This window comes from Oncorhynchus gorbuscha, linkage group LG11, assembly GCF_021184085.1.
Source record: "Oncorhynchus gorbuscha isolate QuinsamMale2020 ecotype Even-year linkage group LG11, OgorEven_v1.0, whole genome shotgun sequence".
Taxonomy (NCBI): domain Eukaryota; kingdom Metazoa; phylum Chordata; class Actinopteri; order Salmoniformes; family Salmonidae; genus Oncorhynchus; species Oncorhynchus gorbuscha.
Window position 1 is genome coordinate 6118497 of NC_060183.1, and position 24598 is coordinate 6143094.

At 40.7% G+C, this 24598-nt stretch overlaps 2 protein-coding genes across 3 annotated transcripts in view; one reads left to right on the forward strand and one right to left on the reverse strand.

The window, feature by feature from the left end:
- The window catches only part of mrpl14 (mitochondrial ribosomal protein L14), an 8202-nt gene extending 2325 nt beyond the window's left edge, over positions 1–5877 (reverse strand). The window contains exons 1-2 of one of the 2 annotated variants that reach the window (XM_046367823.1): positions 5854–5873; positions 5531–5612 (exon numbers count right to left, since the gene is read on the reverse strand). In XM_046367823.1, the coding sequence (XP_046223779.1) occupies positions 5531–5604 (74 nt within the window). In that variant the 5' untranslated portion in view covers positions 5605–5612; positions 5854–5873. Of the gene's footprint in view, positions 1–5530; positions 5613–5808 lie in introns of both variants that reach the window. The other variant, XM_046367822.1, reaches the window with a different exon arrangement.
- A 280-nt stretch (positions 5878–6157) lies between these two features.
- The window catches only part of LOC123989594 (CSC1-like protein 2), a 94959-nt gene continuing 76518 nt past the window's right edge, over positions 6158–24598 (forward strand). Inside the window, exon 1 of the mRNA XM_046290719.1 lies at positions 6158–6392. The gene's annotated coding sequence lies outside the window, so the exon portion shown is untranslated. The remainder of the gene's footprint in view (positions 6393–24598) is intronic.

A 24598-nucleotide genomic window follows, 5' to 3' on the forward strand; every position in this document is an offset into this window, starting at 1 on the left:
GAAGTGGACAGCAGTAGTTATATAGGATGAACTAGAATACAGTATATACATATGAAGTGGACAGCAGTAGTTATATAGGACTAGAATACAGTATATACATATGAAGTAGTTATAGGATGAACCATGACTAGAATACAGTATATACATATGAAGTGGACAGCAGTAGTTATATAGGATGAACCATGACTAGAATACAGTATATACATATGAAGTGGACAACAGTAGTTATATAGGATGAACCATGACTAGAATACAGTATATACATATGAAGTGGACAGCAGTAGTTATATAGGATGAACCATGACTAGAATACAGTATATACATATGAAGTGGACAGCAGTAGTTATATAGGATGAACCATGACTAGAATACAGTATATACATATGAAGTGGACAGCAGTAGTTATATAGGATGATCCATGACTAGAATACAGTATATACATATGAAGTGGACAACAGTAGTTATATAGGATGAACCATGACTAGAATACAGTATATACATATGAAGTGGACAACAGTAGTTATATAGGATGAACTAGAATACAGTATATACATATGAAGTGGACAGCAGTAGTTATATAGGATGAATCCATGACTAGAATACAGTACAGTATATACATATGAAGAGGACAGCAGTAGTTATATAGGATGAACCATGACTAGAATACAGTATATACATATGAAGTGGACAGCAGTAGTTATATAGGATGATCCATGACTAGAATACAGTATATACATATGAAGAGGACAGCAGTAGTTATATAGGATGAACCATGACTAGAATACAGTATATACATATGAAGTGGACAACAGTAGTTATATAGGATGAACTAGAATACAGTATATACATATGAAGTGGGTAAAACAGTAAGTAAACATTATTAAAGTGACTAGTGTCCCGTTATTCAAGTGACCAGTTGGATTATACAGAGAATAAGGTGCCATTTTGTTTTCTGTGTGACCAATACCATCTTTTGTTCTGTTATTCAAGTGGATCAGCGTCCCGTTATTCAAGTGGACCGGCGCTCCTTATTAAAAAGGGGACCGGCGCTCCTTATTAAAAAGGGGACCAGCGCTCCTTATTAAAAGGGGACCAGCGCTCCTTATTAAAAGGGGACCAGCGCTCCTTATTAAAAGGGGACCAGCGCTCCTTATTAAAAGGGGACCAGCGCTCCTTATTAAAAGGGGACCGGCGCTCCTTATTAAAAGGGGACCGGCGCTCCTTATTAAAAAGGGGACCGGCGCTCCTTATTAAAAAGGGGACCGGCGCTCCTTATTAAAAAGGGGACCGGCGCTCCTTATTAAAAAGGGGACCGGCGCTCCTTATTAAAAGGGGACCGGCGCTCCTTATTAAAAGGGGACCGGCGCTCCTTATTAAAAGGGGACCGGCGCTCCTTATTAAAAGGGGACCGGCGCTCCTTATTAAAAGGGGACCGGCGCTCCTTATTAAAAGGGGACCAGCGCTCCTTATTAAAAGGGGACCGGCGCTCCTTATTAAAAGGGGACCGGCGCTCCTTATTAAAAGGGGACCGGCGCTCCTTATTAAAAGGGGACCGGCGCTCCTTATTAAAAGGGGACCGGCGCTCCTTATTAAAAGGGGACCGGCGCTACTTATTAAAAAGGGGACCGGCGCTCCTTATTAAAAGGGGACCGGCGCTCCTTATTAAAAGGGGACCGGCGCTCCTTATTAAAAGGGGACCGGCGCTCCTTATTAAAAGGGGACCGGCGCTCCTTATTAAAAGGGGACCGGCGCTCCTTATTAAAGGGGACCGGCGCTCCTTATTAAAAAGGGACCGGCGCTCCTTATTAAAAAGGGACCGGCGCTCCTTATTAAAAAGGGACCGGCGCTCCTTATTAAAAAGTCCCTAGTCAGTTGTCCAACTGAATGCATTTAAACTGAAATGTGTCTTCCTGATTTAACCCAACCCCTCTGAACCGGTGAGGGGGGGCTGCCTTAAAATCGGAAAGGTACTTTTTCAACCAACCAGACCGATACCGTCGGCGTTCCCGATTAGGCCAATCACGGAGCTTATAAAATGCCCGTGTCTAGTTGCAGGTGGATAGTTTGAATTTTCAGAAAAACGCTCATTGTTAAAATCGTTACATTTTTGCTCCGTGAAGTAATCCGACATCGTGTCTATTTTAAATCTTCCCTCGTTGACTGAGACAGGAAGTGATTTCTGACTGTATAGGTATTGAAATACAGGCCTCAGTAAGTCACGGTATTAAGACTAAACAGGATGTGCTCTTAGGCCTACAGCCCCATGGTGGTTCTACCAGGCTACTACACTAAGTCTACTAATGATAATGACATGGTGGTTCTATACTAAGTCTACTAATGATAATGACATGGTGGTTCTATACAGAGTCTACTACACTAAGTCTACTAATGATAATGACATGGTGGTTCTATACAGAGTCTACTAATGATAATGACATGGTGGTTCTATACAGAGTCTACTACTGATAATGACATGGTGTTTCTATACTAAGGCTACTAATGATAATGACATGGTGTTTCTATACTAAGGCTACTAATGATAATGACATGGTGTTTCTATACTAAGGCTACTAATGATAATGACATGGTGTTTCTATACTAAGGCTACTAATGATAATGACATGGTGTTTCTATACTAAGGCTACTAATGATAATGACATGGTGTTTCTATACTAAGGCTACTAATGATAATGACATGGTGTTTCTATACTAAGGCTACTACTGATAATGACATGGTGGTTCTATACAGAGTCTACTACTGATAATGACATGGTGGTTCTATACAGAGTCTACTACTGATAATGACATGGTGTTTCTATACTAAGGCTACTAATGATAATGACATGGTGTTTCTATACTAAGGCTACTAATGATAATGACATGGTGGTTCTATACTAAGGCTACTAATGATAATGACATGGTGGTTCTACCAGGCTACTACACTAAGTCTAATGATAATGACATGGTGGTTCTATACTACACTAAGTCTAATGATAATGACATGGTGGTTCTACCAGGCCACTACACTAAGTCTAATGATAATGACATGGTGGTTCTACCAGGCCACTACACTAAGTCTAATGATAATGACATGGTGGTTCTACCAGGCTACTACACTAAGTCTAATGATAATGACATGGTGGTTCTACCAGGCTACTACACTAAGTCTAATGATAATGACATGGTGGTTCCATTTTTCACCAGTAGAACATTTACCATTCATTCCTATAATTTCTAATCTACAAGGTTTGTTATGGTCATTTATTTGAATGCATATTCCAGTCTTTCCTGTTCTCATTGAGGGAGTGTAAACACTTGTTTGCAGAGTGCACAACCTATACTATGCTATGCTATACTATGCTATGCTATGCTATGCTATACTATGCTATGCTATACTATGCTATACTATGCTATACTATGCTATACTATGCTATACTATGCTATACTATGCTATGCTATACTATGCTATGCTATGCTATACTATGCTATGCTATACTTGTGAGAAACAAGTTTTGGTTGATTTAATTCCATTTAAGAGTTCTGTCAATTTAGTCATTGTCTTTTGTTTGGAGCGCCTCTGTCAATGTTGTGTAAGGATCACACGTATAGAAGTAGTCCTATTGGCTCCCTGGCCAGCGGGCAAATGCACACGTATAAATGTGCCCATTTCTAGATCTGACAGTATTTCTGATTGGCTTAATGCACCACCACTAATGAACTGTGGAGCTTCTCAAAGTAATGTTGTTTACTTCACCTCAAGTAAACAAAAGTCTGTTTTTACATCCATTGAGAATGACAATAGTTCCTCAATGTATTTGAAAAAAAATCTTTACAGCTCTCTCCCTTTCGATAACCACTCAGCGTGAAAAGGGGACAATGTCATGCTCTGATCCAGTGGAAACACCATAAAATAGGCTCCTTATCAGCGCTCGACTTGGACTGAAATAGGTTCCGGTAATCATTTTGGGTGGGTGGGGGGGGGGGGGGGTACTGTTTATATTTAGGTGCAGGAGATCCACAATACTTTTGAGGTAATATTGTATAAGAGGAACAGGATCTCAGGCAGTAGAATGTGAGGTGCCAGTACTCAGTGCCGGTGAGCGCCTGCCCAAGTCAAGCACTGCTTCTTATCCCTTACATAAGTTTGCTAGCACAAGCTTTGGGCCAGACCCAAGTTAATAGTTGATACAATGTTTCAAGTTTGTTGCAGACAGGCCATGTGAAGCCAATGTGATTTATAGGTTTTTTTTTATTTTAAATCCTGATATATATTCTACCAGCAGGCTGCAATGTTTTTATTTGTTGGCTTTATGTAGACTGTTTACAATAGAAGTTACTTTAAGTTTGTATCATTTTTGTAGAATTTTGATTAACCACATGACAATGATTTGGCATATGAAGATATCATAAAGTAAATTAAACGGTTTCATAACAGCCACGGAAATCGGTAGAAATTGTAAGATAAATTGCCATTCCACATGAGGAAGGTTAACGACTCCTCATGTTGCCGATAACCAGCAACTTCAGGAGAGTAATGGCAGAATCTGCGAAAAGCCAGCAGGAGTGGGAAGAGAATAGTTGGGTCTGAATCTCTGGCGCCCTCTTGAGGCATCAAACCATAAGCTTAAAGCATCAGACAAGTTCAGATTTTATTAAAACACAAAAGGGTATTTCTATACATGTAAAAATTTGAGCAATCGAAATGTTGAAAGAACAGACGACTCTACCAAGATTTTTTAAAGTTGGGGACAGCCCTAAATGTAATGGAACTGAGTCACGATCAAGGGCTACGCCAAACAGAATCTGGCCTTGCAGGACGTAGGTGGGACAAATCTCCTTTAAGCCCAGGAAGCAGCCATTTACCAGCTTTCAAGCTTAATAATGATAAAATAAGTTTGTTAATTTACTCCCGCCACGGCCGGTATGTACTTCAAATAAAAGGTCTAAATTAACGGAGGGGGAAAAATAACAATTTTCGACACCTCCAATTTATTGAGCTGGTGTAGACTTCTGACCTGTGCATGGCATTAGGTTAGTGCTATCGGGAATCCTTGGGAGGTGAGAATAGTCATTTGTACAGTTGCTGGTAAATCTTTATTTAGATGTGATACCGTCCATGACGACAGTAAATGACAGTAGTTGCTAATGGAAATATTTGTTGAGTAATGAACATATTTCTACTATTAAAGCTGCAATGTGTAACTTTTTTTGGTGACCCACCAAACTCACGTAGAAATTTGAGTTATAGATCGGTCATTGGCATTGAAAGCAAGTCAAGGAAGCGGTAGATCTGTTCTATGTGTGCTACTTCTGTGCTTTTAGGCCGTCATTGTAAATATGAATTTACATAATTGACTTGCCTAAAGATTAAATGAAATAAAAATTCCCGTTCATGAGTTTTGCTTATTTAACTTATACTATTTGGTGTACAATCTGTGTAGGTAGCAAATACAGTACAGTGTAAGCCAGGGAAAGCATATAACGTTACACAATGTAGGCAGATAACTATTATATCAAAACAAATTGTCACCTGAAAGCCTTGTGAAGCGTCAGTGATGACAGTTGTGCGAGGAACCCACTGCATGATCTTGAAATAAGAGCCATGGTTGGACCTTGTGAGAAGAGAAGAGGTTTAGCTAGCTAACAATCTAGCAACTGAACCGACAAAAAAAAAGCACGGGTTATTAAAGCAAGTTTCAAATTAAATCTACTAATTTCGCTACGTCTAAGCTTTACCACATCGTATATTCGTGTATGTAGCTACATGTTTCTGACTTTTGCTAGATAAAATAGAATAGTTGCAGCTACCTTACAAGCTAGCTAGTTAGCAACTTTTCACGAGTGCTCCCATACCAATGTCAAATTACGTCATCAAACAGCGACCCAACCGATTACCAAACACTTAGGACCAAATGCGCACCAGAATTTATTTTGTATTTTGTATCTTCTGGATAAGAGCTTTTTGTAGGTTCATAGTCGATATTTCAATGGATCATAGTCGATACCCATTTTAGTTGATTACTCAATTTAAAAAAAGGGCCATGAGGAAATATATTCTAATGTGTCATAAAAACGCACTTGGGTGACGAATCTGTTCTATTTGTTCTATGTCTATGATTTTGATACGCCCTGTTCATTTCAATGGGTTTTACGCACCTCATCCGATCCAACTCTTCTGCCTTGGTTAGCTGCTGCTGTGCTTGTAACTGGCAAGCGTTAGCTACTAAGCTCCTGCTTAATCGTGTTTTTTGTTTTTTTTGTGTGTGACGATTTTGGAGGGACTATATTGTATTTTCTACCTGGGAATCATACAAGACCTCGGATATAAATACGAAGATTTTGTCCATTTGGATCGCGGAGGTCGCTGCTCTTGACTGCGTATCAAACAGCAGGTAAATCCATCGCTTTATGCAGCGGTGTAAAATCACAGCCATTCACAGCGTTAGTTACGCAAAAAAAATTGTGAGCTGGGTAGCTACCTAAAAACTATATCGGGAAACTGTCATAAAACGTTTTTTTTGTTGTTGTTGTTGTTGTTGATATAAATCTAGCAAGTTACCGTCTAGCTGACCTTAAATCCGTGAAATAGCACGGCAACGTTAGGTTAACGAGCGAGGTAACCGGATAACGTATCCAGCCTTGCCCTGCTATTTATCTAACATATTGTAAGGATCTGACAGACAGAAATGGATGAGACGTGTTTTTATGTTGACTAAAGGTTACCCAGTGAGAGAGTAAACAGAGAAGAGACAGCTCAGGATTATTGCAATGTACATTAAAATCAGCGTGTCTTTTTAGTTGTAGTCATCGATGGCCAAGAAAGACAGCTACAGTAACGTTATAACCTAAATCAAAGAGGGTTTGGACGATGGCTCATCCACAGATTAGTGATGATAATATGTAGCTAAACACGGCCTAATCCTTACAATGAACAATGTTCACACCCTGGTTTCTTCTTGTGCTGTTATCGTCACTCGGCGTGTATTTGATTATTACTTTTCATTATTAACTACTTGTTTTTAGTTATCTATTTCTACATTTTCTTTCTCTCTGCATTTTTGGGAAAGGGCCCGTATAAAGTAAGCGTTTCTACACCTGTTGTTAACGAAGCATGAGAATAATAAGATGTTATTTGATCATGCGTTTTATTCGTCATTGCATAGGCCCGACCTGCAGTTTCTATGACAGGTTCGCCAGGGTCCCTGTAATGACAGAGAGGGGAAAGCCGTACCCAGGCTATGGGAATGCTCTCTCAGGCCAAGGACGGAGAGAATAGCTGAGTAGGCTACTATAATTCAGTACTATTTACGAGTGAAACCAATAACAGATGTAGCTTAGGAACTGTAGCTCTGGTCCAGGGCATTATTGCGGCTTTTTAATGCTAAGCATTCCTTCACTAACACCTAGGACCAGAGCTACTGAAGCCAATGCTCCTTTGAACGTCCCCCGATACAGAGGCTGAATATGAGACGGGCCTTGGGGTTTGGTTTGCCTGGCTACCCAAACTCCTTGATACGGCACGTCCACGGACGTTTAGTACATTATCCGCAATGACTCTGGATCTGAGTACCTCCCCGGACGATTTCTAGAATCGCCGAAACCGGTGTGTTGGGCCAGAGACAGAACATGCGCGGGTAAAAGCGACGTTTTGAAAATGTACCATTGTCATTGATACTCTGCATGGTTAGAGATAATCCACTCTCCGATGACATTGTTTTGTCCAACACCCCTAAATTTGACTTCACCACAAACGACTTCAGTGTAGCGAATAGAGCGTACTGCTCTGGTGCTCCAGGTCCTTTCCAACCGCTCTGTCGCTCCATTTATTAAAATCACATTTTAACCAACACAATCTATTTTTGTGACTACCTGGACTTGGTTTTGAAGTATTTTGGTTTTGAAATATTGAAACCAAACCATATGATTTCAATGAAAAGTATTTTCATAAACAAGATGAAGAGGTGACTGACTGTAAGACGCGCTCATCATTTTCACATAAACTACATGTCATATTAAACAGCACATAAACACTCTAAATAGGTCAGGAGCCAGACAGGCAGACTAAAAAGGAACAAAAATTAATTATTTAGGATATATTATTTCAAGGCTGTAGCCTACAAGCATTTCCCTACACCCACAATAACATCTGCTAAACATGTGTATGTGACAAATACAATTAGATTTCATTTACAAATAAATAAATAGTGAACCATTTCAGGCTGGCAGGGATATTAAGCGCCTCACTTGTAAACATTTAGTTGTATTAAATCATTCTAGTTGATAAGTTGCAAATATAGGCTGTGACTTACTTAGAATGAAATACAAATTTAAATGTAAAAAATGCCTTTATTAGCCTCCCATCAATAAGGCCTTTTTAATTAATTTTTAGAAACATGAGTTTGGCCAGAATCTGTGGCTTCAGGCTCGTGCGATTGTACCTGGAGAGCAGGCCTGCAGCAGAGATGACCCTTTCAGCGCCTGCAGAGCCACTGGGGTTGCTAAACACCCTTTGGACCACTCTGGGATGTGTAGTTTTTAAAAAAACAGTTTTCTGTAGACAGGTCTAAAGGATTTTTAGGTCAAATAACTATCAAAATGGGGGTAATATGCCTTGCCTATTGGGCCCAAATCAATGACGGCCTGTTGTGTTTACAGATAATAGAATGAAAATGAACGGAACTTTTAAGAGATCCGACTTTTTAATTATTATTTTTTTAAATACTGTCGCCGTGACACATACTTAGCTAGCACACTTTCTGTTAGCATGTAGTATGTAGTATGTAGCATGTAGTATGTAGCACGTAGCATGTAGTATGTAGCATGTAGTATGTAGCATGTAGCATGTAGTATGTAGTATGTGCACTGTCATGCTCCCAGATGTCTTTTTAACTTCCACAGTGATTCTTTAGTTGTGGACACTACATCACCACACTCCCTCTCTTGCTTTGGTTCCTCCTCATCTTTTGTAAGTCACCTTGACTTTGCACCTGTGTGTTTTTTATCAGTTTCCTTATGAAAATATTTAGAGAACTCTGTGACCGTAGCTAAAGCAAGGGGCTATAGCAGCACACGAGTAGACTACAGATGCATTGTGGGCCAGGGCATGCCCTGAGCTTGTGAGGTTAAGCGGGAGAGAAGGCCGACACTCCAACTTTTGGCGAAACTCGCTCGTTCCACTCCTTTCCCCCGCTCTGCTCCGCTCACATACTCTGCTACCAACTAGCAGATGGAGACGGATAGAAGCTGTTTATCTCCATCACTAGCTGGCTACAGCCCAGGACTTTAGAGACTGCTGCCTCATGTATATAGAGCCATTGAACACTGGTCACTAACAATGTTTACATACTGTTTTACCCACTTCATATGTATATACTGTATTCTAGTCATGGTTCATCATATATAACTACTGCTGTCCACTTCATATGTATATACTGTATTCTAGTTCATCCTATATAACTACTGTTGTCCACTTCATATGTATATACTGTATTCTAGTTCATCCTATATAACTACTGTTGTCCTCTTCATATGTATATACTGTATTCTAGTTAATCCTATATAACTACTGCTGTCCTCTTCATATGTATATACTGTATTCTAGTTAATCCTCTATATAACTACTGTTGTCCTCTTCATATGTATATACTGTATTCTAGTTCATCCTATATAACTACTGCTGTCCTCTTCATATGTATATACTGTATTCTAGTCATGGTTCATCATATATAACTACTGCTGTCCACTTCATATGTATATACTGTATTCTAGTCATGGTTCATCCTATATAACTACTGTTGTCCTCTTCATATGTATATACTGTATTCTAGTCATGGTTCATCCTATATAACTACTGTTGTCCTCTTCATATGTATATACTGTATTCTAGTTCATCCTATATAACTACTGCTGTCCACTTCATATGTATATACTGTATTCTAGTCAATCATATATAACTACTGCTGTCCACTTCATATGTATATACTGTATTCTAGTCATGGTTCATCCTATATAACTACTGCTGTCCACTTCATATGTATATACTGTATTCTAGTCATGGTTCATCCTATATAACTACTGCTGTCCACTTCATATGTATATACTGTATTCTAGTCATGGTTCATCCTATATAACTACTGTTGTCCACTTCATATGTATATACTGTATTCTAGTCATGGATCATCCTATATAACTACTGTTGTCCACTTCATATGTATATACTGTATTCTAGTCATGGATCATCCTATATAACTACTGCTGTCCACTTCATATGTATATACTGTATTCTAGTCATGGTTCATCCTATATAACTACTGCTGTCCACTTCATATGTATATACTGTATTCTAGTCATGGTTCATCCTATATAACTACTGTTGTCCACTTCATATGTATATACTGTATTCTAGTCATGGTTCATCCTATATAACTACTGCTGTCCACTTCATATGTATATACTGTATTCTAGTCATGGTTCATCCTATATAACTACTGCTGTCCACTTCATATGTATATACTGTATTCTAGTCATGGTTCATCCTATATAACTACTGCTGTCCTCTTCATATGTATATACTGTATTCTAGTCATGGTTCATCCTATATAACTACTGTTGTCCACACCTTTTCTATCCATATCCTGTCAATACTATTGATGCACACCATTTTATATAGATATATATTTATTAGTTATTCGGCATTCGATAGATGAAAACAGACTGAACCAGTGAGTGACAAGGGCCTATATGAACGTTCCAATAAGAAACGTTTGTTTTATTTTATCAAAACATTTTGCTACACTGTGTGCCATCATGACTCTCTCAAAACGGTCAAAACAAAAATGTTCCATTGCAAGTATTCTACTAGCCAGGCAGGCAACTAGGGAAAGTAGACTGTCAATTGATGAGGACTTGGCCTATCTGAAATGGCTGCGGCTATTGACAATGTTAATCTATTGACAGTCTTTGACTGTCTCTGTGTACACAAGGACAGAGTAAAATCCTCTGCATGTTGAAGTAGTGCACAGTTCGACTAGGCTGCCTGTGGTTGTTTGGCATGCATAATGACCTGTAGATCAATGACTGGCAGGGTTTTCGTTAGCTGGCAATTGACAGCTTTTTAGCCAATTAAAAAAATATATAATAATTGAAAGGCCAATAAATTAAACTGTTGCCGGGCAAAATTACTAGGACAAAAAAAATATCTTTATGCAAAATAATGCTTTTTATTAATTGATGGAAATGCCAGTCTATGTATATACATTTGACCTTCATGCTTATTTGTGTTTTGGTTAATAGTGTGAAGCTTTTTGCTACACTCGCATTAACATCTGCTAACCATGTGTATGTGACCATTAACATCTGCTAACCATGTGACCAATAACATCTGCTAACCATGTGTATGTGACCATTAACATCTGCTAACCATGTGTATGTGACCATTAACATCTGCTAACCATGTGTATGTGACCAATAACATCTGCTAACCATGTGTATGTGACCATTAACATCTGCTAACCATGTGACCAATAACATCTGCTAACCATGTGTATGTGACCATTAACATCTGCTAACCATGTGTATGTGACCATTAACATCTGCTAACCGTTTGTATGTGACCAATAACATCTGCTAACCATGTGTATGTGACCATTAACATCTGCTAACCATGTGCATGTGACCATTAACATCTGCTAACCATGTGTATGTGACCAATAACATCTGCTAACCATGTGTATGTGACCAATAACATCTGCTAACCATGTGTATGTGACCATTAACATCTGCTAACCATGTGTATGTGACCATTAACATCTGCTAACCATGTGTATGTGACCATTAACATCTGCTAACCATGTGTATGTGACCATTAACATCTGCTAACCATGTGCATGTGACCATTAACATCTGCTAACCATGTGTATGTGACCAATAACATCTGCTAACCATGTGTATGTGACCAATAACATCTGCTAACCATGTGTATGTGACCAATAACATCTGCTAACCATGTGTATGTGACCAATAACATCTGCTAACCATGTGTATGTGACCATTAACATCTGCTAACCATGTGTATGTGACCATTAACATCTGCTAACCATGTGTATGTGACCATTAACATCTGCTAACCATGTGTATGTGACCAATAACATCTGCTAACCATGTGACCAATAACATCTGCTAACCATGTGTATAAGACCAATAACATCTGCTAACCATGTGTATGTGACCAATAACATCTGCTAACCATGTGTATGTGAACATTAACATCTGCTAACCATGTGTATGTGACAAATAAAATGTGATTTGATGTGTATTTTTAAAACATTTGCAACCATGTGAAATAACATCTGGCCTGTTTTTATTTTCATGAACATCTGCTAATCTTATGTATGTGACCAATAAAATCAGCATAAGCCTATTATGTGAACATTTCATCCTCCTAAAAGCTGTTGTGAAAATAAAATGGGATTTGATGAGCGATTTTCCTCCTGCTCAGCTGCTGGATCAAACACAGCCTATTATGGCCTGTTTCTCCTCCTGCTCAGCTGCTGGAGTAAAACACAGCCTATTATATTTCTCCTCCTGCTTAGCTGCTGGAGTAAAACACAGCCTATTATGAGCGGGGTTTCTCCTCCTGCTCAGCTGCTGGAGTAAAACACAGCCTATTATGAGCGGGGTTTCTCCTCCTGCTCAGCTGCTGGAGTAAAACACAGCCTATTATGAGCGGGGTTTCTCCTCCTGCTCGGCTGCTGGAGTAACCCACGTGCTTTAATAAGGCCATTCATTGCGTGCAAACGTTTTAAAAGGAGATAGTATTGTTTTATTTCTCAACGGGTAATAATTGAAGAACGCCTCCCAATTCATCGTTCACGTGCAGGCAATCAGAGTGTGTCACCTACCACTTTACAATGGGAGCTGGAGGTCGTATGCATTTTGAAAACATACCTAATCGTTTAAAACCTGAAGTTTAATTTTTTTTTTTGTTCATATTATGAGGCATGTCTTACCTTGCTTAAAGTAGCCTAAAGGTAAAATCCCACCATGGAAACGTGGAGGCAATTATTTTAGAAAGACTCCATAGGTAGTTGAAGGTTCACGTGAGAGGTCGAAGGTTCACGTGAGAGGTCGACGGTTCACGTGAGAGGTCGACGGTTCACGTGAGAGGTCGACGGTTCACGTGAGAGGTCGACGGTTCACGTGAGAGGTCGACGGTTCACGTGAGAGGTCGACGGTTCACGTGAGAGGTCGACGGTTCACGTGAGAGGTCGACGGTTCACGTGAGAGGTCGACGTTTGAATGAATGAATGAATGAAACTTTAGACACACAGTCTTCACACGTTCTAACAGACCACCCCAACTCGATAATAAGCTTAGAGGTCACACCGATAATGATTTTTCAACGCCGATACCGATTATTGGAGGACCAAAAAAAAGCCTATACCGATTAATTGGCCATTTATTTATTATTTATTATATATATTTGTAATAATGACAATTACAACAATACTGAATGAACGTTTATTTTAACTTAATATAATACATCAATAAAATACATTTAGTCTCAAATAAATAATGAAACATGTTCAATTTGGTTTAAATAATGCAAAAACAAAGTGTTGGAGAAGAAAGTAAAAGTGCAATATGTGCCATGTAAGAAAGCTAACGTTTCAGTTCCTTGCTCAGAACATGAGAACATATGAAAGCTGGTGGTTCCTTTTAACAATGAGTCTTCAATATTCCCAGGTAAGAAGTATTAGGTTGTAGTTATTATAGGAATTATAGGTCTATTTCATATACCTTTTGACTGTTGGATGTTCTAATAGGTACTTTAGTATTGCCAGCCAAATCTCGGGAGTTGATAGGCTTGAAGTCATAAACAGCGCAATGCTTGAAGCATTGTGAAGAGCTGCTGGCAAACGCAGTAAAGTGCTGTTTGAATGAATGCTTACGAGCCTGCGGCTGCCTACCATCGCTCAGTCAGACTGCTCTACCAAATCATAGATTGGTAATTATAGTATAATAACTAAATGTCCTGTTGAGATGCATTACCGTCCTCTAAATGAATGTTCTGTTGAGATGCATTAGCATCCTCTAAATGTTCTGTTGAGATGCATTACCATCCACTAAATGTTCTGTTGAGATGCATTACCATCCTCTAAATGAATGTTCTGTTGAGATGCATTAGCATCCTCTAAATGTTCTGTTGAGATGCATTACCATCCTCTAAATGTTCTGTTGAGATGCATTAGCATCGTATAAATGTGCTGTTGAGATGCATTACCATCCACTAAATGTCCTGTTGAGATGCATTACCATCCTCTAAATGTTCTGTTGAGATGCATTACCATCCTCTAAATGTCCTGTTGAGATGCATTACCATCCTCTAAATGTTCTGTTGAGATGCATTACCATCCACTAAATGTCCTGTTGAGATGCATTACCATCCTCTAAATGAATGTTCTGTTGAGATGCATTACCGTCCACTAAATGTTCTGTTGAGATGCATTACCATCCTCTAAATGTTCTGTTGAGATGCATTACCATCCTCTAAATGTTCTGTTGAGATGCATTACCATCCACTAAATGTCCTGTTGAGATGCATTAGCATCGTCTAAATGAATGTTCTGTTGAGATGCATTACCATCCTCTAAATGTCCTGTTGAGATGCATTAGCATCGTCTAAATGAATGTTCTGTTGAGATGCATTACCATCCTCTAAATGTCCTGTTGAGATGCATTAGCATCGTCTAAATGTTCTGTTGAGATGCATTACCATCCTCTAAATGTTCTGTTGAGATGCATTACCATCCTCTAAATGTTCTGTTGAGATGCATTACCATCCTCTAAATGTCCTGTTGAGATGCATTACCATCCTCTAAATGTCCTGTTGAGATGCATTAGCATCGTCTAAATGAATGTTCTGTTGAGATGCATTACCATCCTCTAAATGTCCTGTTGAGATGCATTACCATCCTCTAAATGTCCTGTTGAGATGCATTATCATCCTCTAAATGTCCTGTTGAGATGCATTACCATCCTCTAAATGTTCTGTTGAGATGCATTACCATCCTCTAAATGTCCTGTTGAGATGCATTACCATCCACTAAATGTCCTGTTGAGATGCATTACCATCCACTAAATGTCCTGTTGAGATGCATTACCATCCTCCAAATGAATGTCCTGTTGAGATGCATTACCATCCTCCAAATGAATGTTCTGTTGAGATGCATTACCATCCTCCAAATGAATGTTCTGTTGAGATGCATTACCATCCTCTAAATGAATGTTCTGTTGAGATGCATTACCATCCTCTAAATGTTCTGTTGAGATGCATTACCATCGTCTAAATGTTCTGTTGAGATGCATTACCATCCTCTAAATGTTCTGTTGAGATGCATTACCATCCTCTAAATGTCCTGTTGAGATGCATTACCATCCACTAAATGAATGTTCTGTTGAGATGCATTACCGTCCTCTAAATGTTCTGTTGAGATGCATTACCATCCTCTAAATGTTCTGTTGAGATGCATTACCATCCTCTAAATGTCCTGTTGAGATGCATTACCATCCACTAAATGTTCTGTTGAGATGCATTATCATCCTCTAAATGGGATTCCTGTTCCTATATTACTGAGAACTGTGGGTAATGGGTTATGCACCCGATGCATGTGGATCTGGAAAATTTGTCAAAATGGCCGCTCAATTTGAAATTTTCCCGGTCAGGTTGTCTGGCGCCACATTTTCCTAACGGAAACCCTGGTCAGTTACGTGCTTAGTTCCACACTGAAGGAGAGGACGCGTCAGTCAAATATGAGGCACTTTCAGAATGTAGATAGTAAAATGCAGAGCGAGAGATATGTATGTTCTGCTTGCTTTCATGAAAGTTCGGTGAAGCTTCCTGTGGCTGTGGGGTCTTTTCCTCTATCTTAATCGGACAAGTTCGAGAACAACATCTTGTTAAAATACAAGCTTCCAACCCCTTTTTATCTGTGACTGGGGAAACAGCTTGCTAATGTTTGACTTTTTTTTTTTTTTTTTTTTAACATTTAAGGTCTGCTGTGAAGATCATATCAGACCAGACCTCTGTTAGAAAACAGCTCTCAATGTCTCCTCTCACTGCTGTACTGTTGCTGCCCACAACACTTGTTTACTGTGACTCCATTCTCCATTGTGTAGGAAGACACAGCTGTGAAGATGGGCTGTATTCATTATGGTGCAACGGAGCAAAAAAAAAGAAAACAACATTTTGCAACAGAAAGCGACAACAACAAAAAAGCCAGTGTTTACTGGTACAAGGTTAAGACCCTCCCCCCTCTTTTTGTTGTTGCCTGTTTTCTTCAAGCACAGCTAGAGCATTGGAAATTATTTAATACACTTTGAAGCCAAGTGTTCATGTAATATCAGTCAGTTTGCTTGGTCGTATATAAACATGACCTAATCATATTTTATTTTTTATTTTACCAGGCAAGTCAGTTAAGAACAAATTCTTATTTTCAATGACTGCCTAGGAACGGTGGGTTAACTGCCTGTTCAGGGGCAGAACGACAGATTTGTACCTTGTCAGCTCGGGGGTTTGAACTTGCAACCTTCCAGTTACTAGTCCAACGCTCTAACCACTAAGCTACCATGCCGCCCAATCATATCGTTATTGCTGTTCTGTTCTGTATCATGTAGGTCATGTTAAAAAGGGATTGTGACTAATGGATGGCATTTAGAAAGTAACCTACTCAACCCTGATTTATAAGTGCATAGTGAGTGAAGTTCATTACTTCAAGGATATTAGCCTGTTATAGACTGAGTGTACAAAACATTAGGAACACCTGCTCTTTCCATGACACACAGACTGAGTGTACAAAACATTAGGAACACCTGCTCTTTCCATGACCTACAGACTGACCAGGTGAATCCAGGTGAAAGATATAATCCCTTACTGATGTCACCTGTTAAATCCACTTCAATCAGTGTAGATAAAGGGGAAGAGACAGGTTAAAGATAAAGGGGAGGAGTCAGGTTAAAGATAAAGGGGAGGAGACCGGTTAAAGAAGGACTTTTAACTCTTGAGACAATTGAGACAGGGATTGTGTTTGTGTCCCATTCAGAGGGTGAATGGACAAGAGATTTAAATGCCTTTGAACTGGGGTATGGTAGTAGGTGCCAGGCGCACAGGTTTGTGTAAAGGACTGCAACGCTCCGCTCCTGACAACATGTGCTGCCATAGAATGAATAAATCATTCAAGTCAATCATGCGTAATGGGTTGACTGGTGGCTATTGCGAGTGTGCCGATTAGAAACAAAGCAGGAAGTGTACCCGTCAATGTGCTGTCGTTTGTTGATTCAACATACAACATTGCAACATTGTGTCAACATTGCATGAGCCACATCACTTAACATCATTTGAATGAACATTCTACATCACCATGGAAACGATTGCATCACAATACCAGGCAGCCATTGTGAGTGGACCCATGCGTTTACAAGACACATTCCCAGTCTTAGAGGTTCCAAGCCTGTTCTATTTATTCTATTTCTATGTTTACTGCTGTTGCATTGATGGCGGTGTTGCCTAGGCAACTGAAGACCTTGCTTATTTCAGCAAGAAGCAGCAAAGCTTCATCATGTGGTTAAGAGTCCATGTTACCACAGAAATGGACTCAACCCCACGCACCAGTGCCTGGCTGTACCCTCCTCTTCATATTCAAATCAAATTTTATTGGTCACCTTCACATGGTTAGCCGATGTTAACCTGTTACTCCTACCCCCTACTTTTTCGAACATTCTGTTAAAAATCGTGCAACATTTCAGCACCCTGCTACTCATGCCAGGAATATAGTATATGCATATGATTAGTATGTGTGGATAGAAAACACTCAGACGTTTATAAAACTGGTTAAATCACGGCTGTGACTATAACAGAACGTGCGTTTCATCGAAAAGCGCAGGAAAATCTGATCACTGAAAATGCGAAAATATATCCATGTGCCACTAAAACCCATTGTTGAATGTGAACCACATTAAATGGGGCCGAGGTTGCAATACCTACAGCTTCCACACGATGTCAACAGTCTTGTCATTTGCCTACGATTTGTTTCTTGGTCAAACGGACACGAGGCAGCGCATTTCTTCCGTTCTCTGACCGGATATTTTGGTTGAGATTTACCCGGACATTATTTCCAGACATACAGCTATAGAATATACATCGCCTCGTGATCAATTTGATCGATTATTAACGTTTACTAATGCCTAAAGTTGCATTACAAAAGTATTTCGAAGTGTTTTGTGAAAGTTTATCGTCAACTTTTTTAATTTAAAAAAATGACGTTATGTTATAAAACACTATTTTTTTCCTTGATCACACAGTCTTCATAGATCGATATCTAGGCTATATATGGACCGATTTAATCGGAAAAAAAGGTCCCAATAGTGATGTTTATGGGACATCTAGGAGTGCCAACAAAGAAGAAGATCAAAGGTAATGAATGTTTTATATTTTATTTGTGTAGTGACGACTATGCTAATTATTTTGTTTACGTCCCCTGCGGGTCTCTTGGGGTGTTACATGCTATCAGATAATAGCTTCTCATGCTTTCGCCGAAAAGCATTTTAAAAATCTGACTTGTTGCCTGGATTCACAACGAGTGTAGCTTTAATTCAATACCCTGCATGTGTATTTTAATGAACGTTTGAGTTTTAACTAATACTATTAGCATTTAGCGTAGCGCATTTGCATTTCCAGATGTCTAGATGGGACGCCTGCGTGTCGGGTAGGAGTAAGAGGTTAATGCAAGTGTAGCGAAATGCTTGTGCTTCTAGTTCCAACAGTGCAGTAATATCTAACAAGTAATCTCTGCTAAATGACTTAAATGTAATGTAAATGTAATCTAACAATTCCCCAATAACTACCTAATACACACAAATCTAAAGGGATGGAATAAGAATATGTACATATAAATAGGTATAGGCATGGTTCAGTAGATGGTATAAGGTACAGTATATACATATGAGATGAGTAATGTAAGATATGTAAACATTATTAAAGTGGTCAGTGATTGGAGTCCATGTAGGCAGCAGCCTCTCTGAGTTAGTGGTGGCTGTTTAGCAGTCTGATGGCCTTGATAGAAGCTGTTTTTCAGTCTCTCGGTCCCTGCTTTGATGCACCTGTACTGACCTCACCTTCTGGATGATAGCGGGGTGAACAGGCAGTGACTCGGGTGGTTGATGTCCTTGATGTTGAATGCTGAGCTGTAGTCAATGAACAGAATTCTTACATAGGTATTCCTCTTGTCCAGATGGGATATGTCAGTGTGATGGCAATTGCATCGTCTGTGGACCTGTTGGGGCGGAAAGCAAACTGAAGTCGGTCTAGGGTGGCAGGTAAGGTGGAGGTGATATGATCCTTGACTAGTTTCTCAAAGCACTTCATGATAACTGAAGTGAGTGCTACGGGGCAGTAGTCAAATCAAATTTTACATTTCTAGGCTGATGATAATCTAGAATAGGGCAGAATAGGAGCTATTGGCCTTGTGGGTCAATGCATAGCCTGTCAATCATTTAAGGACATCAACATTACTGCTGTAATAATAATAATAATATATGCCATTTAGCAGACGCTTTTATCCAAAGCGACTTACAGTCATGTGTGCATACATTCTACGTATGGGTGGTCCCGGGGCTCGAACCCACTACCCTGGCGTTACAAGCGCCATGCTCTACCAACTGAGCTACAGAAGGACTCTACTTTGCTACATTTCAGATTAGACAGGAGCCCTATTTCGCACAGGACTCGTTGGTTATGGAATTATTACTCCAGAATGTCTGTTATTCCAGAGGACGATTAGCACAGGATCCGTTAGCTTTTTTGCTCAAACCGTGAGCAACACCTGTCAAACACAGACATTTCTCTCAAAACATAGGGATGTCAATTTGCACGGGTCTAGTATTATCAGAGGACCTTGGAGTTGGCCAAAAAACAGTAGATTATTCCGGTTGGTGTACAAAACTAGGTCTTGAGTTAGCCTAGTAACACAGAGGTTTATACCACAAAGCAGGATCAAGGAGTTAACCTGCTAACTTGCCTAAATATTATAACGTTTGTTACTCTTTTTTGGGGGGGTTATGATGGGGCAAGACAGTTAGGCTATATTTGGCTCATAAGGCATGTTCTTGAAGACTGCCTACTTCTTGTTTTGTATAGTTGGACTGATAGAGCAGTTGTTATTTGAGGTGATCTTGCCCGCGCAGCTGTCTGTCTAGATGGCCTGTCTGTCTAGATGGCCTGTCTGTCTAGATGGCCTGTCTGTCTAGATGGCCTGTCTGTCTAGTTTTCATTCTGTCCTGTGGATTGATACTTTCTTTATGCACACGACTACATGGATGATTCCAGCTGATTCTCACTCTGGTCCCAGCTGATTCTCACTCTGGTCCCAACTGATTCTCACTCTGGTCCCAGCTGATTCTCACTCTGGTCCCAACTGATTCTCACTCTGGTCCCAACTGATTCTCACTCTGGTCCCAGCTGATTCTCACTCTGGTCCCAACTGATTCTCACTCTGGTCCCAACTGATTCTCACTCTGGTCCCAACTGATTCTCACTCTGGTCCCAGCTGATTCTCACTCTGGTCCCAACTGATTCTCATTCTAACTCTGGTCCCAACTGATTCTCATTCTAACTCTGGTCCCAACTGATTCTCACTCTGGTCCCAACTCTCAACCAGACAAACAGACAAACAGATTGAGAACCAAACTAGTTTGTAGGCTGCATTGATAGGAGGGTAGTGAACCTAATCTAGCACACCTGATTGGGTTCACTCCAAACCTAATCTAACACACCTGATTGGGTTCCCTCCAAACCTAATCTAACACACCTAATTGGGTTCCCTCCAAACCTAATCTATCTGATTCTAATAATTAGCTGGTTGATAAGATGAACCAGGTTAGTTACAACTGGGGTTGGAGTTAAAACCTACAGGAGGGTCTCTCTCCAGGAACAGGGTTGGAGTTAAAACCTACAGGAGGGTCTCTCTCCAGGAACAGGGTTGGAGTTAAAACCTACAGGAGGGTCTCTCTCCAGCAATAGGATTGGAGTTAAAACCTACAGGAGGGTCTCTCTCCTGGAACAGGGTTGGAGTTAAAACCTACAGGAAGGTCTCTCTCCTGGAACAGGGTTGGAGTTAAAACCTACAGGAAGGTCTCTCTCCAGGAACAGGGTTGGAGTTAAAACCTACAGGAGGGTCTCTCTCCTGGAACAGGGTTGGAGTTAAAACCTACAGGAGGGTCTCTCTCCGGGAACAGGGTTGGAGTTAAAACCTACAGGAGGGTCTCTCTCCTGGAACAGGGTTGGAGTTAAAACCTACAGGAGGGTCTCTCTCCTGGAACAGGGTTAGAGTTAAAACCTACAGGAAGGTCTCTCTCCAGGAATAGGATTGGAGTTAAAACCTACAGGAGGGTTTCTCTCCTGGAACAGGGTTGGAGTTAAAACCTACAGGAGGGTTTCTCTCCTGGAACAGGGTTGTGGACTCCCCAGCCCACCATACAGATTATTTTGAGCCAGTCAGGCCAGTAGACGAGCAATCAGCCCATTGACCCTACCCATCTAGCAGACGGTGAATTTAGTTTAACCAGGGCTCAGCATGTGATTGTCTCCCTCATTGCCTCCATGCTCCTTTTGTTTGTACTGTTGTGAGAATCTCTGGCAGAACGTGGCGGTGGTGTCATGGCAACCGGCTCCAGGTCAGGTGGGCTAGCTTGGTGACGGTGGTAGCCCAGTCACACTGTTTGCATGCAGAGTCATTCACAGGGTGCACTTACCAGGCCTGTATATCTGTGGTACTTAGCCTGTATATATGTGGTACCTAGCAAAAGTATTCATCCCCCTTGGTGTTTTTCCTATTTTGTTGCATTACAACCTGAGATTTATATGTGGATTTCATGTAATGGACATACACAAAATAGTGAAATGAAAAAAAAAGAGAAAAAAAAGTTGTTTAAAAAATGTAAAATATGGACAAGTGGTGCATGTAACCAATTACCTTCAGAAGTCACATAATTAGTTAAAAGTCCACCTGTGTGCAATCGAAGTGTCACATTATCTCAGTATATATATATACACCTGTTCTGAAAGGCCCCAGAGTCTGCAACACCACTAAGCAAGGGGTACCACCAAGCAAGCGGCACTATGAAGACCAAGGAGCTCTCCAAACAGGCCAGGGACAAAGTTGTGGAGAAGTACAGATTAGGGTTGGGTTATAAAAAAATATCAATATCTTTGAACATCCACGGAGCATCATTAAATCCATTATTAAAAAATGTGACGAATATGGCACCACAACAAACCTGCCAAGAGAGGGCCGCACACCAAAACTCAGGGACCAGGCAAGGAGGGCATCAAAGAGACCAAAGATAACCCTGAAGGAGGAAAATGCTATGTCTGGCGCTAACCAAACACCTCTCATCACCCCGAAAACACAATCCCCACAGTGAAGCGTGGTGGTGGCAGCATCATGCTGTGGGGATGTTTTTCATTGGCAGGGACTGGGGAACTGGTCAGAATTGAAGGAATGATGGATGGTGCTAAATACAGGGACATTCTTGAAGGAAACCTGTTTCAGTCTTCCAGAGATTTGAGACTGGGACGGAGGTTCACCTTCCAGCAGGACAATGACTCTAATCATACTGCTAAAGAAACACTTGTGTGGTTAAAGGAGAAACATTTAAATGTCTTGGAATTGCCTATTTAAAGCCCAGACCTCAATCCAATTGAGAATCTGGTATGACTTAAATATTGCTGTACACCAGCGGAACCCATCCAACTTGAAGGAGCTGGAGCAGTTTTGCCTTGAAGAATGGGCAAAAATCCAAGTGGCTAGATGTGCCAAGCTTATGGAGACATACCCCAAGAGACTTGCAGCTGTAATTGCTGTAAAATGTGACTCAACAAAGTATTGACTATGTGGGGATGAATAGTTATGCACGCTCAAGTTCTGTTTCTTTTGTCTTATTTCTTGTTTGTTTCAGATAAATAAATAAAAAATCTAATCTTCAAAGTGGTAGGCATGTTTTGTATATCAAATGATACAACCCCCCCCCCTCCTCCCGAATTTTTTACATTTTTTAATTCCAGGTTGTAAGGAAACAAAATAGGAAACATGCCAAGGGGGTGAATACTTTCGCAAGCAATTGTATCGGAGGTACCTAGCCTATCTATCTGTGTTACGTTGCAGCATGAACTGACATGTTGTCCACCCAATCAAGAGAGATTTCGTTATTATTTTCACTTACTTAGCTAGCTAGTTTAGCTCAACAACTTGACTCAAACAGAGAGGAATGCTATGTATGTTAGCTAGCTAGTTTAGCTCAACAACCTGACTCAAACAGAGAGGAATGCTATGTATGTTAGCTAGCTGGCTAAGACCATTCCTATCAACACTGGAACTCATCAGTCAAGGTAAGCTTTCACTTTTATTAATCGATTGCCAACGGGGCCCCGCCGGAATAACTGATAAACTGCTTGCTGTACTACTTGATTGTAGCGGGTTTACGAACTCATTAGTTCTAGTAGCTTTGTTGACTATGACCTTTAGTTAATATGGTGACAACGATGTAGGCTGTGTAGCGTTTATGGTATGAAGGAGAGGTTTTTCCGCCAGGTGCACAACACAACACGTCGTCTGTAACAAGTCCACAAGCGAAGGGAAAAGGTGAGAGGGAGAGTGAGACAATTATACAATGAGAAAAGTGATGATGGCGGTTGTATGTTGCTGCTATGAAAGTTAACTCTGTGTGTGATGGGGATCAGGGGTGTATTCATTCCGCCGGTTCTGTTGAAAAATGTTTCTCAAACGGAAGAAAACACCAGGCCTAGAGGTTGAAGGCCTCCAGCCGATACTGTCATATAGTCAGTCAGTGTATAGACTAGGCCCAGTAGAGGTTGTGCACCCGATACTGGAGGAGGTGGATAGGCCTGGAGGAGGTGGATAGGCCTGGAGGAGGTGGATAGGCCTGGAAGAGGTGGATAGGCCTGGAGGATACTGTAGGAGTTGGATAGGCCTGGAGGATACTGTAGGTGGATAGGCCTGGAGGAGGTGGATAGGCCTGGAGGAGGTGGATAGGCCTGGAGGATACTGTAGGAGGTGGATAGGCCTGGAGGAGGTGGATAGGCCTGGAGGAGGTGGATAGGCCTGGAGGAGGTGGATAGGTCTGGAGGATACTGTAGGAGGTGGATAGGTCTGGAGGAGGTGGATAGGTCTGGAGGAGGTGGATAGGTCTGGAGGAGGTGGATAGGTCTGGAGGATACTGTAGGAGGTGGATAGGCCTGGAGGATACTGTAGGAGGTGGATAGGTCTGGAGGATACTGTAGGAGGTGGATAGGTCTGGAGGATACTGTAGGAGGTGGATAGGTCTGGAGGATACTGTAGGAGGTGGATAGGTCTGGAGGATACTGTAGGAGGTGGATAGGTCTGGAGGATACTGTAGGAGGTGGATAGGTCTGGAGGATACTGTAGGAGGTGAATAGGTCTGGAGGATACTGTAGGAGGTGGATAGGCCTGGAGGAGGTGGATAGGTCTGGAGGAGGTGGATAGGTCTGGAGGAGGTGGATAGGTCT